Here is a 25,552-nt window from a genome sequence, read left to right as displayed (position 1 = left end):
AGCCGAGATATCGACCTCCAAAGTTTGGGATTTTTCATTTTTAGGGTATACCCCCCCGTATCGAATTTTTCACCAAAAATTGAATTTTTTCGAATTCGAACTAACTATACCAACGTCTTTATCGTGTCACCTAGATGTCGAAAACACCGGGTTATAACGGGATTCGATCAGAAATAAGGGAATGAGAGCACTCTAAAAATTCGGAAATTGTCACTTTCTGACCTCGTTTTTGAGCCCAAAAATGGGCCTCAAAAATGCGAGATCTCAGCTAATATGAGACCTACAAACTTGTGGATGGTCTCGTTGGATTTAGAACGACGAAACTAAGAGAAAACCGTTGGAATTTTCCAGATCGTGCCCATAGAAGCCGAGATATCGATCTCCAAAGTTTGGGATCTTTCATTTTTAGGGTATACCCCCCCGTATCGAATTTTTCACCAAAAATTAAATTTTTTCGAATTCGAACTAACTATACCAACGTCTTTATCGTGTCACCTAGATGTCGAAAACACCGGGTTATAACGGGATTCGATCAGAAATAAGGGAATGAGAGCACTCTAAAAATTCGGAAATTGTCGTTTTCTGACCTCGTTTTTGAGCCCAAAAATGGGCCTCAAAAATGCGAGATCTCAGCTAATATGAGACCTACGAACTTGTGGATGGTCTTTTTGGATTCAGAATAACAAAACTAAGAGAAAACCGTTGGAATTTTCCAGATAGTGCCCATAGAAGCCGAGATATCGACCTCCAAAGTTTGGGATTTTTCATTTTTAGGGTATACCCCCCCCGTATCGAATTTTTCACCAAAAATTGAATTTTTTCGAATTCGAACTAACTATACCAACGTCTTTATCGTGTCACCTAGATGTCGAAAACACCGGGTTATAACGGGATTCGATCAGAAATAAGGGAATGAGAGCACTCTGAAAATTCGGAAATTGTCACTTTCTGACCTCGTTTTTGAGCCCAAAAATGGGCCTCAAAAATGCGAGATCTCAGCTAATATGAGACCTACGAACTTGCGGATGGTCTCGTTGGATTCAGAACGACGAAACTAAGAGAAAACCGTTGGAATTTTCCAGATCGTGCCCATAGAAGCCGAGATATCGACCTCCAAAGTTTGGAATTTTTCATTTTTAGGGTATACCCCCCCGTATCGAATTTTTCACCAAAAATTGAATTTTTTCGAATTCGAACTAACTATACCAACGTCTTTATCGTGTCACCTAGATGTCGAAAACACCGGGTTATAACGGGATTCGATCAGAAATAAGGGAATGAGAGCACTCTGAAAATTCGGAAATTGTCACTTTCTGACCTCGTTTTTGAGCCCAAAAATGGGCCTCAAAAATGCGAGATCTCAGCTAATATGAGACCTACGAACTTGCGGATGGTCTCGTTGGATTCAGAACGACGAAACTAAGAGAAAACCGTTGGAATTTTCCAGATCGTGCCCATAGAAGCCGAGATATCGACCTCCAAAGTTTGGAATTTTTCATTTTTAGGGTATACCCCCCCGTATCGAATTTTTCACCAAAAATTGAATTTTTTCGAATTCGAACTAACTATACCAACGTCTTTATCGTGTCACCTAGATGTCGAAAACACCGGGTTATAACGGGATTCGATCAGAAATAAGGGAATGAGAGCACTCTGAAAATTCGGAAATTGTCACTTTCTGACCTCGTTTTTGAGCCCAAAAATGGGCCTCAAAAATGCGAGATCTCAGCTAATATGAGACCTACGAACTTGTGGATGGTCTCGTTGGATTCAGAACGACGAAACTAAGAGAAAACCGTTGGAATTTTCCAGATCGTGCCCATAGAAGCCGAGATATCGACCTCCAAAGTTTGGGATTTTTCATTTTTAGGGTATACCCCCCCGTATCGAATTTTTCACCAAAAATTGAATTTTTTCGAATTCGAACTAACTATACCAACGTCTTTATCGTGTCACCTAGATGTCGAAAACACCGGGTTATAACGGGATTCGATCAGAAATAAGGGAATGAGAGCACTCTGAAAATTCGGAAATTGTCACTTTCTGACCTCGTTTTTGAGCCCAAAAATGGGCCTCAAAAATGCGAGATCTCAGCTAATATGAGACCTACGAACTTGCGGATGGTCTCGTTGGATTCAGAACGACGAAACTAAGAGAAAACCGTTGGAATTTTCCAGATCGTGCCCATAGAAGCCGAGATATCGACCTCTAAAGCTTGGAATTTTTCATTTTTAGGGTATACCCCCCCGTATCGAATTTTTCACCAAAAATTGAATTTTTTCGAATTCGAACTAACTATACCAACGTCTTTATCGTGTCACCTAGATGTCGAAAACACCGGGTTATAACGAGATTCGATCAGAAATAAGGGAATGAGAGCACTCTGAAAATTCGGAAATTGTCACTTTCTGACCTCGTTTTTGAGCCCAAAAATGGGCCTCAAAAATGCGAGATCTCAGCTAATATGAGACCTACGAACTTGCGGATGGTCTCGTTGGATTCAGAACGACGAAACTAAGAGAAAACCGTTGGAATTTTCCAGATCGTGCCCATAGAAGCCGAGATATCGACCTCCAAAGTTTGGAATTTTTCATTTTTAGGGTATACCCCCCCGTATCGAATTTTTCACCAAAAATTGAATTTTTTCGAATTCGAACTAACTATACCAACGTCTTTATCGTGTCACCTAGATGTCGAAAACACCGGGTTATAACGGGATTCGATCAGAAATAAGGGAATGAGAGCACTCTGAAAATTCGGAAATTGTCACTTTCTGACCTCGTTTTTGAGCCCAAAAATGGGCCTCAAAAATGCGAGATCTCAGCTAATATGAGACCTACGAACTTGTGGATGGTCTCGTTGGATTCAGAACGACGAAACTAAGAGAAAACCGTTGGAATTTTCCAGATCGTGCCCATAGAAGCCGAGATATCGACCTCCAAAGTTTGGGATTTTTCATTTTTAGGGTATACCCCCCCGTATCAAATTTTTCACCAAAAATTGAATTTTTTCGAATTCGAACTAACTATACCAACGTCTTTATCGTGTCACCTAGATGTCGAAAACACCGGGTTATAACGGGATTCGATCAGAAATAAGGGAATGAGAGCACTCTGAAAATTCGGAAATTGTCACTTTCTGACCTCGTTTTTGAGCCCAAAAATGGGCCTCAAAAATGCGAGATCTCAGCTAATATGAGACCTACGAACTTGTGGATGGTCTCGTTGGATTCAGAACGACGAAACTAAGAAAAAACCGTTGGAATTTTCCAGATCGTGCCCATAGAAGCCGAGATATCGACCTCCAAAGTTTGGGATTTTTCATTTTTAGGGTATACCCCCCCGTATCGAATTTTTCACCAAAAATTGAATTTTTTCGAATTCGAACTAACTATACCAACGTCTTTATCGTGTCACCTAGATGTCGAAAACACCGGGTTATAACGGGATTCGATCAGAAATAAGGGAATGAGAGCACTCTGAAAATTCGGAAATTGTCACTTTCTGACCTCGTTTTTGAGCCCAAAAATGGGCCTCAAAAATGCGAGATCTCAGCTAATATGAGACCTACGAACTTGTGGATGGTCTCGTTGGATTCAGAACGACGAAACTAAGAGAAAACCGTTGGAATTTTCCAGATCGTGCCCATAGAAGCCGAGATATCGACCTCCAAAGTTTGGGATTTTTCATTTTTAAGGTATACCCCCCCGTATCGAATTTTTCACCAAAAATTGAATTTTTTCGAATTCGAACTAACTATACCAACGTCTTTATCGTGTCACCTAGATGTCGAAAACACCGGGTTATAACGGGATTCGATCAGAAATAAGGGAATGAGAGCACTCTGAAAATTCGGAAATTGTCACTTTCTGACCTCGTTTTTGAGCCCAAAAATGGGCCTCAAAAATGCGAGATCTCAGCTAATATGAGAACTACGAACTTGTGGATGGTCTCGTTGGATTCAGAATAACAAAACTAAGAGAAAACCGTTGGAATTTTCCAGATCGTGCCCATAGAAGCCGAGATATCGACCTCCAAAGTTTGGGATTTTTCATTTTTAGAGTATACCCCCCCGTATCGAATTTTTCACCAAAAATTGAATTTTTTCGAATTCGAACTAACTATACCAACGTCTTTATCGTGTCACCTAGATGTCGAAAACACCGGGTTATAACGGGATTCGATCAGAAATAAGGGAATGAGAGCACTCTGAAAATTCGGAAATTGTCACTTTCTGACCTCGTTTTTGAGCCCAAAAATGGGCCTCAAAAAATGCGAGATCTCAGCTAATATGAGACCTACGAACTTGTGGATGGTCTCGTTGGATTTAGAACGACGAAACTAAGAGAAAACCGTTGGAATTTTCCAGATCGTGCCCATAGAAGCCGAGATATCGACCTCCAAAGTTTGGGATTTTTCATTTTTAGGGTATACCCCCCCGTATCGAATTTTTCACCAAAAATTGAATTTTTTCGAATTCGAACTAACTATACCAACGTCTTCATCGTGTCACCTAGATGTCTGAAACACCGGGTTATAACGGGATTCGATCAGAAATAAGGGAATGAGAGCACTCTGAAAATTCGGAAATTGTCACTTTCTGACCTCGTTTTTGAGCCCAAAAATGGGCCTCAAAAATGCGAGATCTCAGCTAATATGAGACCTACGAACTTGTGGATGGTCTCGTTGGATTCAGAACGACGAAACTAAGAGAAAACCGTTGGAATTTTCCAGATCGTGCCCATAGAAGCCGAGATATCGACCTCCAAAGTTTGGGATTTTTCATTTTTAGGGTATACCCCCCCGTATCGAATTTTTCACCAAAAATTGAATTTTTTCGAATTCGAACTAACTATACCAACGTCTTTATCGTGTCACCTAGATGTCGAAAACACCGGGTTATAACGGGATTCGATCAGAAATAAGGGAATGAGAGCACTCTAAAAATTCGGAAATTGTCGTTTTCTGACCTCGTTTTTGAGCCCAAAAATGGGCCTCAAAAATGCGAGATCTCAGCTAATATGAGACCTACGAACTTGTGGATGGTCTCGTTGGATTCAGAACGACGAAACTAAGAGAAAACCGTTGGAATTTTCCAGATCGTGCCCATAGAAGCCGAGATATCGACCTCCAAAGTTTGGAATTTTTCATTTTTAGGGTATACCCCCCCGTATCGAATTTTTCACCAAAAATTGAATTTTTTCGAATTCGAACTAACTATACCAACGTCTTTATCTTGTCACCTAGATGTCGAAAACACCGGGTTATAACGGGATTCGATCAGAAATAAGGGAATGAGAGCACTCTGAAAATTCGGAAATTGTCACTTTCTGACCTCGTTTTTGAGCCCAAAAATGGGCCTCAAAAATGCGAGATCTCAGCTAATATGAGACCTACGAACTTGCGGATGGTCTTTTTGGATTCAGAATAACAAAACTAAGAGAAAACCGTTGGAATTTTCCAGATAGTGCCCATAGAAGCCGAGATATCGACCTCCAAAGTTTGGGATTTTTCATTTTTAGGGTATACCCCCCCCGTATCGAATTTTTCACCAAAAATTAAATTTTACTCTCACGAGACTGTTTTACCAACGTCTTTATCGTGTCACCTAGATGTCGAAAACACCGGGTTATAACGGGATTCGATCAGAAATAAGGGAATGAGAGCACTCTGAAAATTCGGAAATTGTCACTTTCTGACCTCGTTTTTGAGCCCAAAAATGGGCCTCAAAAATGCGAGATCTCAGCTAATATGAGACCTACGAACTTGCGGATGGTCTCGTTGGATTCAGAACGACGAAACTAAGAGAAAACCGTTGGAATTTTCCAGATCGTGCCCATAGAAGCCGAGATATCGACCTCCAAAGTTTGGGATTTTTCATTTTTAGGGTATACCCCCCCGTATCGAATTTTTCACCAAAAATTAAATTTTTTCGAATTCGAACTAACTATACCAACGTCTTTATCGTGTCACCTAGATGTCGAAAACACCGGGTTATAACGGGATTCGATCAGAAATAAGGGAATGAGAGCACTCTAAAAATTCGGAAATTGTCGTTTTCTGACCTCGTTTTTGAGCCCAAAAATGGGCCTCAAAAATGCGAGATCTCAGCTAATATGAGACCTACGAACTTGTGGATGGTCTTTTTGGATTCAGAATAACAAAACTAAGAGAAAACCGTTGGAATTTTCCAGATAGTGCCCATAGAAGCCGAGATATCGACCTCCAAAGTTTGGGATTTTTCATTTTTAGGGTATACCCCCCCGTATCGAATTTTTCACCAAAAATTAAATTTTTTCGAATTCGAACTAACTATACCAACGTCTTTATCGTGTCACCTAGATGTCGAAAACACCGGGTTATAACGGGATTCGATCAGAAATAAGGGAATGAGAGCACTCTGAAAATTCGGAAATTGTCACTTTCTGACCTCGTTTTTGAGCCCAAAAATGGGCCTCAAAAATGCGAGATCTCAGCTAATATGAGACCTACGAACTTGTGGATGGTCTCGTTGGATTCAGAACGACGAAACTAAGAGAAAACCGTTGGAATTTTCCAGATCGTGCCCATAGAAGCCGAGATATCGACCTCCAAAGTTTGGGATTTTTCATTTTTAGAGTATACCCCCCCGTATCGAATTTTTCACCAAAAATTGAATTTTTTCGAATTCGAACTAACTATACCAACGTCTTTATCGTGTCACCTAGATGTCGAAAACACCGGGTTATAACGGGATTCGATCAGAAATAAGGGAATGAGAGCACTCTGAAAATTCGGAAATTGTCACTTTCTGACCTCGTTTTTGAGCCCAAAAATGGGCCTCAAAAATGCGAGATCTCAGCTAATATGAGACCTACGAACTTGTGGATGGTCTCGTTGGATTCAGAACGACGAAACTAAGAGAAAACCGTTGGAATTTTCCAGATCGTGCCCATAGAAGCCGAGATATCGACCTCCAAAGTTTGGGATTTTTCATTTTTAGGGTATACCCCCCCGTATCGAATTTTTCACCAAAAATTGAATTTTTTCGAATTCGAACTAACTATACCAACGTCTTTATCGTGTCACCTAGATGTCGAAAACACCGGGTTATAACGGGATTCGATCAGAAATAAGGGAATGAGAGCACTCTAAAAATTCGGAAATTGTCGTTTTCTGACCTCGTTTTTGAGCCCAAAAATGGGCCTCAAAAATGCGAGATCTCAGCTAATATGAGACCTACGAACTTGTGGATGGTCTCGTTGGATTCAGAACGACGAAACTAAGAGAAAACCGTTGGAATTTTCCGGATCGTGCCCATAGAAGCCGAGATATCGACCTCTAAAGTTTGGAATTTTTCATTTTTAGGGTATACCCCCCCGTATCGAATTTTTCACCAAAAATTGAATTTTTTCGAATTCGAACTAACTATACCAACGTCTTTATCGTGTCACCTAGATGTCGAAAACACCGGGTTATAACGAGATTCGATCAGAAATAAGGGAATGAGAGCACTCTGAAAATTCGGAAATTGTCACTTTCTGACCTCGTTTTTGAGCCCAAAAATGGGCCTCAAAAATGCGAGATCTCAGCTAATATGAGACCTACGAACTTGTGGATGGTCTTTTTGGATTCAGAATAACAAAACTAAGAGAAAACCGTTGGAATTTTCCAGATAGTGCCCATAGAAGCCGAGATATCGACCTCCAAAGTTTGGGATTTTTCATTTTTAGGGTATACCCCCCCGTATCGAATTTTTCACCAAAAATTGAATTTTTTCGAATTCGAACTAACTATACCAACGTCTTTATCGTGTCACCTAGATGTCGAAAACACCGGGTTATAACGGGATTCGATCAGAAATAAGGGAATGAGAGCACTCTGAAAATTCGGAAATTGTCACTTTCTGACCTCGTTTTTGAGCCCAAAAATGGGCCTCAAAAATGCGAGATCTCAGCTAATATGAGACCTACGAACTTGCGGATGGTCTCGTTGGATTCAGAACGACGAAACTAAGAGAAAACCGTTGGAATTTTCCAGATAGTGCCCATAGAAGCCGAGATATCGACCTCCAAAGTTTGGGATTTTTCATTTTTAGGGTATACCCCCCCGTATCGAATTTTTCACCAAAAATTAAATTTTTTCGAATTCGAACTAACTATACCAACGTCTTTATCGTGTCACCTAGATGTCGAAAACACCGGGTTATAACGGGATTCGATCAGAAATAAGGGAATGAGAGCACTCTGAAAATTCGGAAATTGTCACTTTCTGACCTCGTTTTTGAGCCCAAAAATGGGCCTCAAAAATGCGAGATCTCAGCTAATATGAGACCTACGAACTTGCGGATGGTCTCGTTGGATTCAGAACGACGAAACTAAGAGAAAACCGTTGGAATTTTCCGGATCGTGCCCATAGAAGCCGAGATATCGACCTCTAAAGTTTGGAATTTTTCATTTTTAGGGTATACCCCCCCGTATCGAATTTTTCACCAAAAATTGAATTTTTTCGAATTCGAACTAACTATACCAACGTCTTTATCGTGTCACCTAGATGTCGAAAACACCGGGTTATAACGAGATTCGATCAGAAATAAGGGAATGAGAGCACTCTGAAAATTCGGAAATTGTCACTTTCTGACCTCGTTTTTGAGCCCAAAAATGGGCCTCAAAAATGCGAGATCTCAGCTAATATGAGACCTACGAACTTGCGGATGGTCTCGTTGGATTCAGAACGACGAAACTAAGAGAAAACCGTTGGAATTTTCCAGATCGTGCCCATAGAAGCCGAGATATCGACCTCCAAAGTTTGGAATTTTTCATTTTTAGGGTATACCCCCCCGTATCGAATTTTTCACCAAAAATTGAATTTTTTCGAATTCGAACTAACTATACCAACGTCTTTATCGTGTCACCTAGATGTCGAAAACACCGGGTTATAACGGGATTCGATCAGAAATAAGGGAATGAGAGCACTCTGAAAATTCGGAAATTGTCACTTTCTGACCTCGTTTTTGAGCCCAAAAATGGGCCTCAAAAATGCGAGATCTCAGCTAATATGAGACCTACGAACTTGCGGATGGTCTCGTTGGATTCAGAACGACGAAACTAAGAGAAAACCGTTGGAATTTTCCAGATCGTGCCCATAGAAGCCGAGATATCGACCTCCAAAGTTTGGAATTTTTCATTTTTAGGGTATACCCCCCCGTATCGAATTTTTCACCAAAAATTGAATTTTTTCGAATTCGAACTAACTATACCAACGTCTTTATCGTGTCACCTAGATGTCGAAAACACCGGGTTATAACGGGATTCGATCAGAAATAAGGGAATGAGAGCACTCTGAAAATTCGGAAATTGTCACTTTCTGACCTCGTTTTTGAGCCCAAAAATGGGCCTCAAAAATGCGAGATCTCAGCTAATATGAGACCTACGAACTTGTGGATGGTCTCGTTGGATTCAGAACGACGAAACTAAGAGAAAACCGTTGGAATTTTCCAGATCGTGCCCATAGAAGCCGAGATATCGACCTCCAAAGTTTGGGATTTTTCATTTTTAGGGTATACCCCCCCGTATCGAATTTTTCACCAAAAATTGAATTTTTTCGAATTCGAACTAACTATACCAACGTCTTTATCGTGTCACCTAGATGTCGAAAACACCGGGTTATAACGGGATTCGATCAGAAATAAGGGAATGAGAGCACTCTGAAAATTCGGAAATTGTCACTTTCTGACCTCGTTTTTGAGCCCAAAAATGGGCCTCAAAAATGCGAGATCTCAGCTAATATGAGACCTACGAACTTGTGGATGGTCTCGTTGGATTTAGAACGACGAAACTAAGAGAAAACCGTTGGAATTTTCCAGATCGTGCCCATAGAAGCCGAGATATCGACCTCCAAAGTTTGGGATTTTTCATTTTTAGGGTATACCCCCCCGTATCGAATTTTTCACCAAAAATTGAATTTTTTCGAATTCGAACTAACTATACCAACGTCTTTATCGTGTCACCTAGATGTCGAAAACACCGGGTTATAACGGGATTCGATCAGAAATAAGGGAATGAGAGCACTCTAAAAATTCGGAAATTGTCACTTTCTGACCTCGTTTTTGAGCCCAAAAATGGGCCTCAAAAATGCGAGATCTCAGCTAATATGAGACCTACAAACTTGTGGATGGTCTCGTTGGATTTAGAACGACGAAACTAAGAGAAAACCGTTGGAATTTTCCAGATCGTGCCCATAGAAGCCGAGATATCGACCTCCAAAGTTTGGGATTTTTCATTTTTAGGGTATACCCCCCCGTATCGAATTTTTCACCAAAAATTAAATTTTTTCGAATTCGAACTAACTATACCAACGTCTTTATCGTGTCACCTAGATGTCGAAAACACCGGGTTATAACGGGATTCGATCAGAAATAAGGGAATGAGAGCACTCTAAAAATTCGGAAATTGTCGTTTTCTGACCTCGTTTTTGAGCCCAAAAATGGGCCTCAAAAATGCGAGATCTCAGCTAATATGAGACCTACGAACTTGTGGATGGTCTCGTTGGATTTAGAACGACGAAACTAAGAGAAAACCGTTGGAATTTTCCAGATCGTGCCCATAGAAGCCGAGATATCGACCTCCAAAGTTTGGGATTTTTCATTTTTAGGGTATACCCCCCCGTATCGAATTTTTCACCAAAAATTGAATTTTTTCGAATTCGAACTAACTATACCGACGTCTTCATCGTGTCACCTAGATGTCTGAAACACCGGGTTATAACGGGATTCGATCAGAAATAAGGGAATGAGAGCACTCTGAAAATTCGGAAATTGTCACTTTCTGACCTCGTTTTTGAGCCCAAAAATGGGCCTCAAAAATGCGAGATCTCAGCTAATATGAGACCTACGAACTTGTGGATGGTCTCGTTGGATTCAGAACGACGAAACTAAGAGAAAACCGTTGGAATTTTCCAGATCGTGCCCATAGAAGCCGAGATATCGACCTCCAAAGTTTGGGATTTTTCATTTTTAGGGTATACCCCCCCGTATCGAATTTTTCACCAAAAATTGAATTTTTTCGAATTCGAACTAACTATACCAACGTCTTTATCGTGTCACCTAGATGTCGAAAACACCGGGTTATAACGGGATTCGATCAGAAATAAGGGAATGAGAGCACTCTGAAAATTCGGAAATTGTCACTTTCTGACCTCGTTTTTGAGCCCAAAAATGGGCCTCAAAAATGCGAGATCTCAGCTAATATGAGAACTACGAACTTGTGGATGGTCTCGTTGGATTCAGAATAACAAAACTAAGAGAAAACCGTTGGAATTTTCCAGATCGTGCCCATAGAAGCCGAGATATCGACCTCCAAAGTTTGGGATTTTTCATTTTTAGGGTATACCCCCCCGTATCGAATTTTTCACCAAAAATTGAATTTTTTCGAATTCGAACTAACTATACCGACGTCTTCATCGTGTCACCTAGATGTCTGAAACACCGGGTTATAACGGGATTCGATCAGAAATAAGGGAATGAGAGCACTCTAAAAATTCGGAAATTGTCGTTTTCTGACCTCGTTTTTGAGCCCAAAAATGGGCCTCAAAAATGCGAGATCTCAGCTAATATGAGACCTACGAACTTGTGGATGGTCTCGTTGGATTCAGAACGACGAAACTAAGAGAAAACCGTTGGAATTTTCCAGATCGTGCCCATAGAAGCCGAGATATCGACCTCCAAAATTTGGGATTTTTCATTTTTAGGGTATACCCCCCCGTATCGAATTTTTCACCAAAAATTGAATTTTTTCGAATTCGAACTAACTATACCAACGTCTTTATCGTGTCACCTAGATGTCGAAAACACCGGGTTATAACGGGATTCGATCAGAAATAAGGGAATGAGAGCACTCTAAAAATTCGGAAATTGTCGTTTTCTGACCTCGTTTTTGAGCCCAAAAATGGGCCTCAAAAATGCGAGATCTCAGCTAATATGAGACCTACGAACTTGCGGATGGTCTCGTTGGATTCAGAACGACGAAACTAAGAGAAAACCGTTGGAATTTTCCAGATAGTGCCCATAGAAGCCGAGATATCGACCTCCAAAATTTGGGATTTTTCATTTTTAGGGTATACCCCCCCGTATCGAATTTTTCACCAAAAATTGAATTTTTTCGAATTCGAACTAACTATACCAACGTCTTTATCGTGTCACCTAGATGTCGAAAACACCGGGTTATAACGGGATTCGATCAGAAATAAGGGAATGAGAGCACTCTAAAAATTCGGAAATTGTCGTTTTCTGACCTCGTTTTTGAGCCCAAAAATGGGCCTCAAAAATGCGAGATCTCAGCTAATATGAGACCTACGAACTTGCGGATGGTCTCGTTGGATTCAGAACGACGAAACTAAGAGAAAACCGTTGGAATTTTCCAGATCGTGCCCATAGAAGCCGAGATATCGACCTCCAAAGTTTGGGATTTTTCATTTTTAGGGTATACCCCCCCGTATCGAATTTTTCACCAAAAATTGAATTTTTTCGAATTCGAACTAACTATACCAACGTCTTCATCGTGTCACCTAGATGTCTGAAACACCGGGTTATAACGGGATTCGATCAGAAATAAGGGAATGAGAGCACTCTGAAAATTCGGAAATTGTCACTTTCTGACCTCGTTTTTGAGCCCAAAAATGGGCCTCAAAAATGCGAGATCTCAGCTAATATGAGACCTACGAACTTGTGGATGGTCTCGTTGGATTCAGAACGACGAAACTAAGAGAAAACCGTTGGAATTTTCCAGATCGTGCCCATAGAAGCCGAGATATCGACCTCCAAAGTTTGGGATTTTTCATTTTTAGGGTATACCCCCCCGTATCGAATTTTTCACCAAAAATTAAATTTTTTCGAATTCGAACTAACTATACCAACGTCTTTATCGTGTCACCTAGATGTCGAAAACACCGGGTTATAACGGGATTCGATCAGAAATAAGGGAATGAGAGCACTCTAAAAATTCGGAAATTGTCGTTTTCTGACCTCGTTTTTGAGCCCAAAAATGGGCCTCAAAAATGCGAGATCTCAGCTAATATGAGACCTACAAACTTGTGGATGGTCTCGTTGGATTTAGAACGACGAAACTAAGAGAAAACCGTTGGAATTTTCCAGATCGTGCCCATAGAAGCCGAGATATCGACCTCCAAAGTTTGGGATTTTTCATTTTTAGGGTATACCCCCCCGTATCGAATTTTTCACCAAAAATTGAATTTTTTCGAATTCGAACTAACTATACCAACGTCTTCATCGTGTCACCTAGATGTCTGAAACACCGGGTTATAACGGGATTCGATCAGAAATAAGGGAATGAGAGCACTCTGAAAATTCGGAAATTGTCACTTTCTGACCTCGTTTTTGAGCCCAAAAATGGGCCTCAAAAATGCGAGATCTCAGCTAATATGAGACCTACGAACTTGTGGATGGTCTCGTTGGATTCAGAACGACGAAACTAAGAGAAAACCGTTGGAATTTTCCAGATAGTGCCCATAGAAGCCGAGATATCGACCTCCAAAATTTGGGATTTTTCATTTTTAGGGTATACCCCCCCGTATCGAATTTTTCACCAAAAATTGAATTTTTTCGAATTCGAACTAACTATACCAACGTCTTTATCGTGTCACCTAGATGTCGAAAACACCGGGTTATAACGGGATTCGATCAGAAATAAGGGAATGAGAGCACTCTAAAAATTCGGAAATTGTCGTTTTCTGACCTCGTTTTTGAGCCCAAAAATGGGCCTCAAAAATGCGAGATCTCAGCTAATATGAGACCTACGAACTTGCGGATGGTCTCGTTGGATTCAGAACGACGAAACTAAGAGAAAACCGTTGGAATTTTCCAGATAGTGCCCATAGAAGCCGAGATATCGACCTCCAAAATTTGGGATTTTTCATTTTTAGGGTATACCCCCCCGTATCGAATTTTTCACCAAAAATTGAATTTTTTCGAATTCGAACTAACTATACCAACGTCTTTATCGTGTCACCTAGATGTCGAAAACACCGGGTTATAACGGGATTCGATCAGAAATAAGGGAATGAGAGCACTCTAAAAATTCGGAAATTGTCGTTTTCTGACCTCGTTTTTGAGCCCAAAAATGGGCCTCAAAAATGCGAGATCTCAGCTAATATGAGACCTACGAACTTGCGGATGGTCTCGTTGGATTCAGAACGACGAAACTAAGAGAAAACCGTTGGAATTTTCCAGATCGTGCCCATAGAAGCCGAGATATCGACCTCCAAAGTTTGGAATTTTTCATTTTTAGGGTATACCCCCCCGTATCGAATTTTTCACCAAAAATTGAATTTTTTCGAATTCGAACTAACTATACCAACGTCTTTATCGTGTCACCTAGATGTCGAAAACACCGGGTTATAACGGGATTCGATCAGAAATAAGGGAATGAGAGCACTCTGAAAATTCGGAAATTGTCACTTTCTGACCTCGTTTTTGAGCCCAAAAATGGGCCTCAAAAATGCGAGATCTCAGCTAATATGAGACCTACGAACTTGCGGATGGTCTCGTTGGATTCAGAACGACGAAACTAAGAGAAAACCGTTGGAATTTTCCAGATCGTGCTTATAGAAGCCGAGATATCGACCTCCAAAGTTTGGAATTTTTCATTTTTAGGGTATACCCCCCCCGTATCGAATTTTTCACCAAAAATTGAATTTTTTCGAATTCGAACTAACTATACCAACGTCTTTATCGTGTCACCTAGATGTCGAAAACACCGGGTTATAACGGGATTCGATCAGAAATAAGGGAATGAGAGCACTCTGAAAATTCGGAAATTGTCACTTTCTGACCTCGTTTTTGAGCCCAAAAATGGGCCTCAAAAATGCGAGATCTCAGCTAATATGAGACCTACGAACTTGCGGATGGTCTCGTTGGATTCAGAACGACGAAACTAAGAGAAAACCGTTGGAATTTTCCAGATCGTGCCCATACAAGCCGAGATATCGACCTCCAAAGTTTGGGATTTTTCATTTTTAGGGTATACCCCCCCGTATCGAATTTTTCACCAAAAATTGAATTTTTTCGAATTCGAACTAACTATACCAACGTCTTTATCGTGTCACCTAGATGTCGAAAACACCGGGTTATAACGGGATTCGATCAGAAATAAGGGAATGAGAGCACTCTAAAAATTCGGAAATTGTCGTTTTCTGACCTCGTTTTTGAGCCCAAAAATGGGCCTCAAAAATGCGAGATCTCAGCTAATATGAGACCTACGAACTTGGGGATGGTCTCGTTGGATTCAGAACGACGAAACTAAGAGAAAACCGTTGGAATTTTCCAGATCGTGCCCATAGAAGCCGAGATATCGACCTCCAAAGTTTGGAATTTTTCATTTTTAGGGTATACCCCCCCGTATCGAATTTTTCACCAAAAATTGAATTTTTTCTAATTCGAACTAACTATACCAACGTCTTCATCGTGTCACCTAGATGTCTGAAACACCGGGTTATAACGGGATTCGATCAGAAATAAGGGAATGAGAGCACTCTGAAAATTCGGAAATTGTCACTTTCTGACCTCGTTTTTGAGCCCAAAAATGGGCCTCAAAAATGCGAGATCTCAGCTAATATGAGACCTACAAACTTGTGGATGGTCTCGTTGGATTCAGAACGACGAAACTAAGAGAAAACCGTTGGAGTTTTCCAGATCGTGCCCATAGAAGCCGAGATATCGACCTCCAAAGTTTGGAATTTTTCATTTTTAGGGTATACCCCCCCGTATCGAATTTTTCACCAAAAATTGAATTTTTTCGAATTCGAACTAACTATACCAACGTCTTTATCGTGTCACCTAGATGTCGAAAACACCGGGTTATAACGGGATTCGATCAGAAATAAGGGAATGAGAGCACTCTAAAAATTCGGAAATTGTCGTTTTCTGACCTCGTTTTTGAGCCCAAAAATGGGCCTCAAAAATGCGAGATCTCAGCTAATATGAGACCTACGAACTTGGGGATGGTCTCGTTGGATTCAGAACGACGAAACTAAGAGAAAACCGTTGGAATTTTCCAGATCGTGCCCATAGAAGCCGAGATATCGACCTCCAAAGTTTGGAATTTTTCATTTTTAGGGTATACCCCCCCGTATCGAATTTTTCACCAAAAATTGAATTTTTTCTAATTCGAACTAACTATACCAACGTCTTCATCGTGTCACCTAGATGTCTGAAACACCGGGTTATAACGGGATTCGATCAGAAATAAGGGAATGAGAGCACTCTGAAAATTCGGAAATTGTCACTTTCTGACCTCGTTTTTGAGCCCAAAAATGGGCCTCAAAAATGCGAGATCTCAGCTAATATGAGACCTACAAACTTGTGGATGGTCTCGTTGGATTCAGAACGACGAAACTAAGAGAAAACCGTTGGAGTTTTCCAGATCGTGCCCATAGAAGCCGAGATATCGACCTCCAAAGTTTGGAATTTTTCATTTTTAGGGTATACCCCCCCGTATCGAATTTTTCACCAAAAATTGAATTTTTTCGAATTCGAACTAACTATACCAACGTCTTTATCGTGTCACCTAGATGTCGAAAACACCGGGTTATAACGGGATTCGATCAGAAATAAGGGAATGAGAGCACTTTGAAAAGTCGCTCGAAGTTTTTCTCTTTTCTTACCGTCTGGTTCTTCTGGCAGCCTCTTCTTTCTTAAATGTCCCTTTAGGTAAACACAAATAAAACCCTCGAAATCGCTTAACTAATACTTTAATATTTTTGATTTTCTAACATTATATACTATTAAACGATTTAAATTAGGTAGCCTACTTACTACTAAATGTGATCCACACGACGCTACACGCGCAGGGTTACTCTTCATACCTTTTATTTATTTTTCTCTAATAAGGGAAAATATAAAAAACAACCCTGACGCCGCACAGTTTTTACTATTTGAGTATTATACTGATATTGACCTTAAATCTATCGTAAAACGTTCAAATAAAAACAATTTAGGCGACTTCTTTTTTACAAACAATTTAGACTAGAAAACAGACAACAGATCTAACTTTTTTCACTTACTACAACCTATATGACGTATCTATATAATTGCCTACTATAAAGAGAGAACGAGAAATGCATAATAGGGATGACAAAGAGAGAGATTAAATTAGGGCTCCGCCCCGTATAGGGCCGCTTAAATTACTATTGACATTTCATTGATGAACTAAGCATGTTTTCCTCCCCCTTCAATCCCCGCAATCGATCCACTTACTTTCCTCCACCAGTCGCTCGAAACAATCCAACAAAAAGTGATGGTACGGGGTGAAGATCTTCAACCACCTCTGGCCCGACTTGTTGTTGTTCTCCTGTTGTTGTCTGTTGTATTTCAGACAGAAGGCCATTCCCTCCTCGTCCACTTCCCACTGTCTGATCGCGTCCCACTCCAGCACCACCACTTGACCCTCCAATTTGCCGTCGTCGCGGCACGCCTGCAGTTTCACCCCCTTGGTACCGATCGCGAGTACCACGTGGCCGTCCTTGCGGGAATCGCACGCGCAATGCGGAAACACGATTTCCCCGTACCCGGGCAGTTCCCGCGCCAATTTCAAGTACTCGCGGGCCCGCGTGTTGTCCTGCAGGGCCTTCAGTTGGTAGAGTCGTTCGCCCGCCTGGACGTGACCGCGGTTCACCTCGTCTACGGCCTGCCAAAAGATGAAAGAGGCCGCCCGGGGATCGGACTCGATCAGATCGATCTCCTTCTGTAGGGAGAAGAGCCACTTGCGCACGCTGAGACAGGTACTGGTCGCGGTGCTGTAGTTCTGGATGTACAGGTTGTGCGGGTACTCGCTCGGTAACAGTTTACGCTCGAAATTGTACTCGACTATTTCGAAGAGGTAAAAGTACCGGGCCGTCTGTTTGCTCATGTTGATCTTTTTGACGACCGCGCCGTAGACCTCGTCCGCGTTCGCGCTTTTTTTCATCGTCACCGTGACGAACTCGCGATCGGGCAGCAGCACTTTTAGGTCCACCGGGATCGTGTTACTGTCGTCGTCCGGATCGGTGAGGAACTCCTGCATTATGTCCGATTCGGCGATCACGCGTACCGCGCAAACCTGAAAGCCACAATTTCCCTAATAAACAGTAAAACATCCCCCTTGCCTCCCCCCCCCCCCCGTAAATTGAGGTTATCGGTACCACCGAAAGAAAAAACCTGTTGCTTCCCTCAAACTCCTGTACGGGGTCTTTCCTTATATTTGCCCACCCCCTCTAACTTGTTTGGGACTGTATACAAAAATTAAAAGTGTAAATGAGAAGTGTATGCAAATAAATTTGTTGCTCTTGGCTAACTTGCCCATAACTTTGGTTCTAGTACTCGGATCACTTTGATTTTCACTTTAAAAGTTTCTTTGGAATATTCCTTGAATTTCAGTGAAAGAATTAAGAAAATTCATGGACTAGAAGCTTTTTTATTCAGGTTTTCAGAAGGCGTGTCCTGTACATGAGAAGAAATTTGTCACTGTTTGATAACTTGCTCCATATCTTTGGTTCTAGTACTCAGATCACTTTGATTTTTACTTCGAAAGTTTCTTAGGAATATTCCTGAGCTTCCAGGGAATAATCTCGAAAATCCATGCCCTAGAAGCTTTTTTATCCAGGTTTTCAGAAGGCATGTCCTGTATATGAAAAGAAATTTGTCACTCTTTGATAACTTTGGTTCTAGTACTCAGATTACTTTGATTTTTACTTCAAAAGTTTCTTACGGATATTCCTGAGCTTCCAGGTAATAATCCAAAAAATCCATGCCCTAGAAGCTTTTTTATCCAGGTTTTCAGAAGGCATGTCCTGTACATGAAAAGAAATTTGTCATTCTTTGATAACTTGCTCCATAACTTTGGTTCTAGTACTCAAATTACTTTGATTTTTATTTTTAAAGCATCTTTGGAATATTCCTGAGCTTCCAGCCAATATTCCAGAAAATCCATGCCCTAGAAGCTTTTTTATCCAGGTTTTCAGAAGGCATGTCCTGTATATGAGAAGAAATTTGTCACTCTTTGATAACTTGATTCATAACTTTGGTTCTAGTGCTCAGATTACTTTGGTTTTTACTTTAAAAGTTTCTTAGGAATATTCCTGAGCTTCCAGCCAATAATCCAGAAAATCCATGCCCAAGAAGCTCTTTTATTCAGGTTTTCAGAAAGCATGTCCTGTATATGAGAAGAAATTTGTCACTGTTTGATAACTTGCTCCATAACTTTGGTTCTAGTACTCGGATTACTTTGATTTTTACTTCAAAAGTTTCTTTGGAATATTCCTGAGCTTCCAGGCAATAATCCAGAGAATCCATGCCCTAGAAGCTTTTTTATCCAGGTTTTCAGAAGGCATGTCCTGTATATGAAAAGAAATTTGTCACTCTTTGATAACTTTGGTTCTAGTACTCAGATTACTTTGATTTTTACTTCAAAAGTTTCTTACGGATATTCCTGAGCTTCCAGGTAATAATCCAAAAAATCCATGCCCTAGAAGCTTTTTTATCCAGGTTTTCAGAAGGCATGTCCTGTACATGAAAAGAAATTTGTCATTCTTTGATAACTTGCTCCATAACTTTGGTTCTAGTACTCAAATTACTTTGATTTTTATTTTTAAAGCATCTTTGGAATATTCCTGAGCTTCCAGCCAATATTCCAGAAAATCCATGCCCTAGAAGCTTTTTTATCCAGGTTTTCAGAAGGCATGTCCTGTATATGAGAAGAAATTTGTCACTCTTTGATAACTTGATTCATAACTTTAGTTCTAGTACTCAAATTACTTTGATTTTTATTTTTAAAGCATCTTTGGAATATTCCTGAGCTTCCAGCCAATAATCCAGAAAATCCATGCCCTAGAAGCTTTTTTATCCAGGTTTTCAGAAGGCATGTCCTGTATATGAGAAGAAATTTGTCACTCTTTGATATCTTGCTCCATAACTTAGGTTCTAGTACTCAGATTACTTTGATTTTTAGTTGGAAAGTTTCTTAGGAATATTCCTGAGCTTCCAGGCAATAATCCAGAAAATCCATGCCCTAGAAGTTTTTTTATCCAGATTTTTAGAAGGCATGTCCTGTATATGAGAAGAAATTTGTCACTCTTTGATAACTTGCTCCATAACTTTTGTTCTAGTACTCAGATTACTTTGATTTTTACTTTGAAAGTTTCTTAGGGATATTCCTGAGCTTCCAGGCAATAATCTAGAAAATCCATGCCCTAGAAGCTTTTTTATCCAGGTTTTTAGAAGGCATGTCCTGTATATGAAAAGAAATTTGTCACTCTTTGATAACTTGCTCCATAACTTGCGTTCTAGTAATCAGATTACTTTGATTGTTACTTCGAAAGTTTCTTAGGAATATTCCTGAGCTTCCAGGCAATATTCCAGAAAATCCATGCCCTAAAAGCTTTTTTATCTAGATTTTTACATGACACGTCCTGTATATGAGAAGAAATTTGTCACTGTTTGATAACTTGCTCCATAACTTTTGTTCTAGTACTCAGATTACTTTGATTTTTACTTTGAAAGTTTCTTAGGAATATTCCTGAGCTTCCAGGCAATAATCTAGAAAATCCATGCCCTAGAAGCTTTTTTATCCAGGTTTTTACAAGGCAGGTCCTACATATGAGAAGAAATTTGTCACTGTTTGATAACTTGCTCCATAACTTTGGTTCTAGTACTCGGATTACTTTGATTTTTACTTCAAAAGTTTCTTAGGAATATTCCTGAGCTTCCAGGGAATAATCTAGAAAATCCATGCCCTAAAAGCTTTTTTATCCAGGTTTTCAGAAGGCATGTCCTGTATATGAGAAGAAATTTGTCACTGTTTGATAACTTGCCCCATAACTTTGGTTGTAGTACTTAGATTACTTTGATTTTTACTTCAAAAGTTTCTTTGGAATATTCCTGAGCTTCCAGTGCAAGAGTCAAGAAAATCCATGCACTAGAAGCTTTTTTATCCAGGTTTTCAGAAGGCATGTCCTGTATATGAGAAGAAATTTGTCACTCTTTGATAACTTGCTCAATAACTTTGGATCTAGTACTCAGATTACTTTGATTGTTACTTCAAAAGTTTCTCAGGAATATTCCTGAGCTTCCAGGCAATAATCCAGAAAATCCATGCCCTAGAAGCTTTTTTATCCAGGTTTTCAAAAGGCACGTCCTGTATATGAGAAAAAATTTGTCACTCTTTGATAACTTGCTCCATAACTTTGGTTCTAGTACTCGGATTACTTTGATTTTTACTTCGAAAGTTTCTTAGGAATATTCCTGAGCTTCCAGGAAATAATCCAGAAAATCCATGCCCTAGAAGCCTTCTTATCCCTGTTTTTGGAAAACGTGTCTTTGAAAACAAACCGAGTTCCTTGATATTTGTCATTTAAAAAACCTCCACAAAAATGAATCTAAGGGTGTAAGATCTGGACTATTTGATGGCCAGTTAATGGTCCCTCGCCTACCTTATCATATTTCATAATAATTGTTAAAAATTCCATATACCTTTCACCAGTTAAAGATCCCTCGTAAGAAATGAGACCAATAAGTTTATAATCTTCTACCCTACAATTTTATTTTCAAAACTTATCTTAAAAAAAAAAAAAATTAATTTCACACCAATTGTTTTATACAGGGTTGTCCAAAAAAACTTCAGTGGGGGGGAGGAGGGAAGGAATATAAGAAACGTCCCCGTACCCGCAAGTATTTTCCCCAGGCAAAAACCGTCAACCGTTTTCTCGCTTACCCGTTCCAAGTACTGCTCCAGGCCGCGCCGCCTCGCGTCGACCTGTTGCTCGCTCAACGCGAACGGCCATTTGCTCGGCAACTTCGGAAAATTGTAGCCGACGAATTCCTGTTTCAGGTCGCCGTGGAGTTTGGCGAACTCCCGGTACCGCCTCGAACAGATGTGCCGTCCGGCCATGTAAATGTTGAAGGCGACGTACCGCTCGCCCCCCCGCTCGCTGTAATGATGGTCCGGGATGCTGATCGGCAACGAGCGTTTCTCGCTGTAGTCGTAGTAGATCTGGCTGTCGTCCAACGGTTCCAGGCGTTCCGCTTCCTGTTGCGTCACCGAGATCACGGTCAGTCTCAGGACGTCCCCTCCCGATTTTATTAAGTCTACCACCTGCGTCAGGGAAAAGTTTGTTGATTTTTTGTTGAAATGTTTTTTTTTTAAAGCTTCGCAAATCGTTTGGTACCACTGGGAATGACGTACGATTGATAGTGCCCAAGATGTGGCCCTTCAAAGTCTGACTTGAATGTTTTCAAAACTGTTGATTTTCAAATGTTTTTTACGGTGTTTCTAGAATGTTTGGAGTCTTCTGAATCGTTTGGTACCACTGGGAAACTCGTGCTATTAATAGTTTCCAAGATATGGCGCGTCAAAGTTGGGAAAAATTGAAATATTCGAAAGAGGAAGGGAACCCATAGGAGGATGTTAATTTTTTTTCTGGAGAACTACTTGTTGAGTGAAAAAATTTTTATAATAAAAGTTGTTTGGAATTCCAATGTGCGTTAGATGCAACAGAAAAATAAGTGAAATTTCCAATACTTTTCCAGAAAATTAGGAAAAACTGCTTGGAGGTTCTCAAATGTTTTCAAAAATTTTTGGGAAAATTTAAGATTTTCTTTTTTCAGTGGATTCACTATCAAAAATAGTACAAATAAGCTAGAATGACTTTTGCTTGTAAATCTGAAAATAAAGGAGTTATGAAGGATTTTTGAAAAATTTTGGAAAAAAAAAATTTGAAAAAAATTTTTTTTTTTTTTTGGTAGCTTGATAAATCATTTAAAAATATTCCAAAAAGCTTAATAAAACTTTTTTGAAAAATGTCCCAAAAAAAAGTTATAGGCAAAAAATTCTTAGCCAAGAGGTACCCATGGGAAAATTTTCAATATTTGGGTTTTTATTTTTTTCCGGGAAAACTATCGACTGGAGAAAAAAATTGTTTTAATTAAAGTTGTTTGGAATGTTAATGCGCATCAGAAGCAACAAGAAAATATTTTCTATCTTCAATAGTTTTCCAGAAAATTGGGAAAAACCTCTTAACAGTTTTCCCGAATTTTCTCGAAAACTATTGGAAAAATTTAAAATTTTCTTTCACCATTAGATTCCTGATTAAAAATGCTACAAATTATCTAAAATAACTTTTAGTTGTAAATTTCAAAATAAAGGAGTTATGGATGATTTTTAAAAAATTGGCAAAATTTTGGTGAAAAATTTGAAAAAAAAATTTTTTTCAAAGAACTCATTTTTTTTTGGTATGTCGATAGAACATCTAAAATCCTTCAAAAAAGCTTAATAAAACTTTTTTCAAAAATGTACCAAAAAAAAGTTATACCTGAATTTCTTCCCAAAAAAATCCGAAGGGGTACCCATGGGAAAATTTTAAATTTTCGGGTTTTTATTTTTTTCTGGGAAAACTATTGGGTGGACGAAATAATTGTTATAATAAAAGTTATTTGGAATGTTAATGCGCATCAGGTGCAACAAGAAAATATTTTCTATCTTCAATAGTTTTCCAGAAAATTGGGAAAAACCTCTTAACAGTTTTCCCGAATTTTCTTGAAAACTATTGGAAAAATTTAAAATTTTATTTCACCATTAGATGCCTGATCAAAAATGCTACAAATTATGTAAAATAACTTTTAGTCGTAAATTTGAAAATAAAGGAGTTATGGATGATTTTTGAAAAATTGGCAAAATTTTGGTAAAAAATTTGAAAAAAAAATTTTTTTTCAAAAAACTCATTTTTTTTGGTATATCGATAGAACATCTAAAATCCTTCAAAAAAGCTTAATAAAACTTTTTTGGAAAATGTACCAAAAAAAAGTTATACCTGAATTTCTTCCCAAAAAAATCCGAAGGGGTACCCATGGGAAAATTTTAAATTTTCGGGTTTTTATTTTTTTCTGGGAAAACTATTGGGTGGACGAAATAATTGTTATAATAAAAGTTATTTGGAATGTTAATGCGCATCAGGTGCAACAAGAAAATATTTTCTATCTTCAATAGTTTTCCAGAAAATTGGGAAAAACCTCTTAACAGTTTTCCCGAATTTTCTTGAAAACTATTGGAAAAATTTAAAATTTTATTTCACCATTAGATGCCTGATCAAAAATGCTACAAATTATGTAAAATAACTTTTAGTCGTAAATTTGAAAATAAAGGAGTTATGGATGATTTTTGAAAAATTGGCAAAATTTTGGTAAAAAATTTGAAAAAAAAATTTTTTTTCAAAAAACTCATTTTTTTTGGTATATCGATAGAACATCTAAAATCCTTCAAAAAAGCTTAATAAAACTTTTTTGGAAAATGTACCAAAAAAAAGTTATATCCGAATTTATCCCCAAAAAATCCAAAGGGGTACCCATGGAAAAATTGTCAGTTTTTATTTTTTTCCAGAAAAACTATTGCCTGGAGAAAAAAAATGTTTTAATAAAAGTTGTTTGAAATCTTAATGCGCATCAGATACAATAAAAAAATAATGTTTATCTCCAATAGTTTTCCAGAAAACTGGCAAAAACCTCTAAATAGTTTTTCCTAATTTCCTCAAAAACTATCTGGAAAATTGAGGATTTTCTTGTATCACTGAATTCCCCATCAAAAATACTACAAATCATCTAGAGAACCATTTTTCCATACATCCCAAAATAAAGGAGTTATGGACGATTTTTGCAGTATGGGAAAATTTTCGGTGAAAAACCAAAAAAAAAAAATTATTTAAAAAAACTGATTTTTTTTTTTCGGCAAATGATAAATCATTCAAAAAGCATTAAAAAAGCTTAATAAAACTTTTTTCAAAAAAGTACCGGAAACAAGCTACACTCAAATATCCATCGAAAGAGGTACCCACCCATACATGTCCAATAGGGCTAGTTTCACCCAAATTTCCTATGGTCCTACATTAAGAAAAACCTTACCTAATACAAAAAAGAAACCTCTGACCCTACAAACCTCACCGAACCCCTCAAGCACCAATCAAAACCCCTTTACTGACCTGTTTATGGTTCGCTCCCTCCACATTGACCCCATTCACCTCCAATATCCGATCGCCCTTTCTGATCCCCGCTTGTTCCGCGGCCCCCTGGTCCAGCACCGCGCTCACATGCTGCAGGGGGGCGTACAGTTCCCCGTTGATGCTCCTCAGTTGGCCCCCCTCGCTCACTTGGCCTCTGACATTGAACCCGAACCCGGTTTCGGTTTTCTTGATCACCACCACCCTGGGCCCCGTCACCGTCTTGGAATTGTGGTTCTGAACGCGGCTGGAACCGTTTTTAAGAGGCCCCGAGTCCGCCATCGTATAGATTGGTAGGTAGTACCCCCGCAGTTACATCCTAGAAGGAAACAAACACTTTTCACTGTTTTCTTTAAGGGAGATTTCTTTAACGGGGGGTGTTTTAATGGGAGTGATCTCTCAAGGGGCGGATTGGTAAAACAACATATTTATTTCGCACGAATTAAATTAGGTACTACTGCAGCCTCTCTATATTAATTGTCATGTTTGGATGCCAGTTGCCATGTCAATGTCAGCCCCAACAGCTGATTTTGACGGGCGGA

At 39.4% G+C, this 25,552-nt stretch overlaps 1 protein-coding gene across 1 annotated transcript; it reads right to left on the bottom strand.

Moving 5' to 3' along the window:
• Positions 1–16,725: 16,725 nt before the first annotated feature.
• Positions 16,726–25,547, bottom strand: LOC126747647 (sorting nexin-27). The gene is made up of 3 exons (XM_050456405.1): positions 24,993–25,547; positions 21,737–22,117; positions 16,726–18,088 (listed from the first exon to the last, which is right to left on the bottom strand). Exons 1-3 carry the CDS (start codon positions 25,290–25,292, stop codon positions 17,222–17,224), a joined length of 1,548 nt encoding a protein of 515 aa, XP_050312362.1. The 5' UTR covers positions 25,293–25,547; the 3' UTR covers positions 16,726–17,221.
• Positions 25,548–25,552: the final 5 nt, after the last annotated feature.

This window comes from Anthonomus grandis, chromosome 19 (genome assembly GCF_022605725.1).
Source record: "Anthonomus grandis grandis chromosome 19, icAntGran1.3, whole genome shotgun sequence".
Lineage (NCBI taxonomy): Eukaryota > Metazoa > Arthropoda > Insecta > Coleoptera > Curculionidae > Anthonomus > Anthonomus grandis.
The sequence above is the reverse complement of the archived record's forward strand: the minus strand, read 5'-3'. Positions and strand labels throughout refer to the sequence as shown.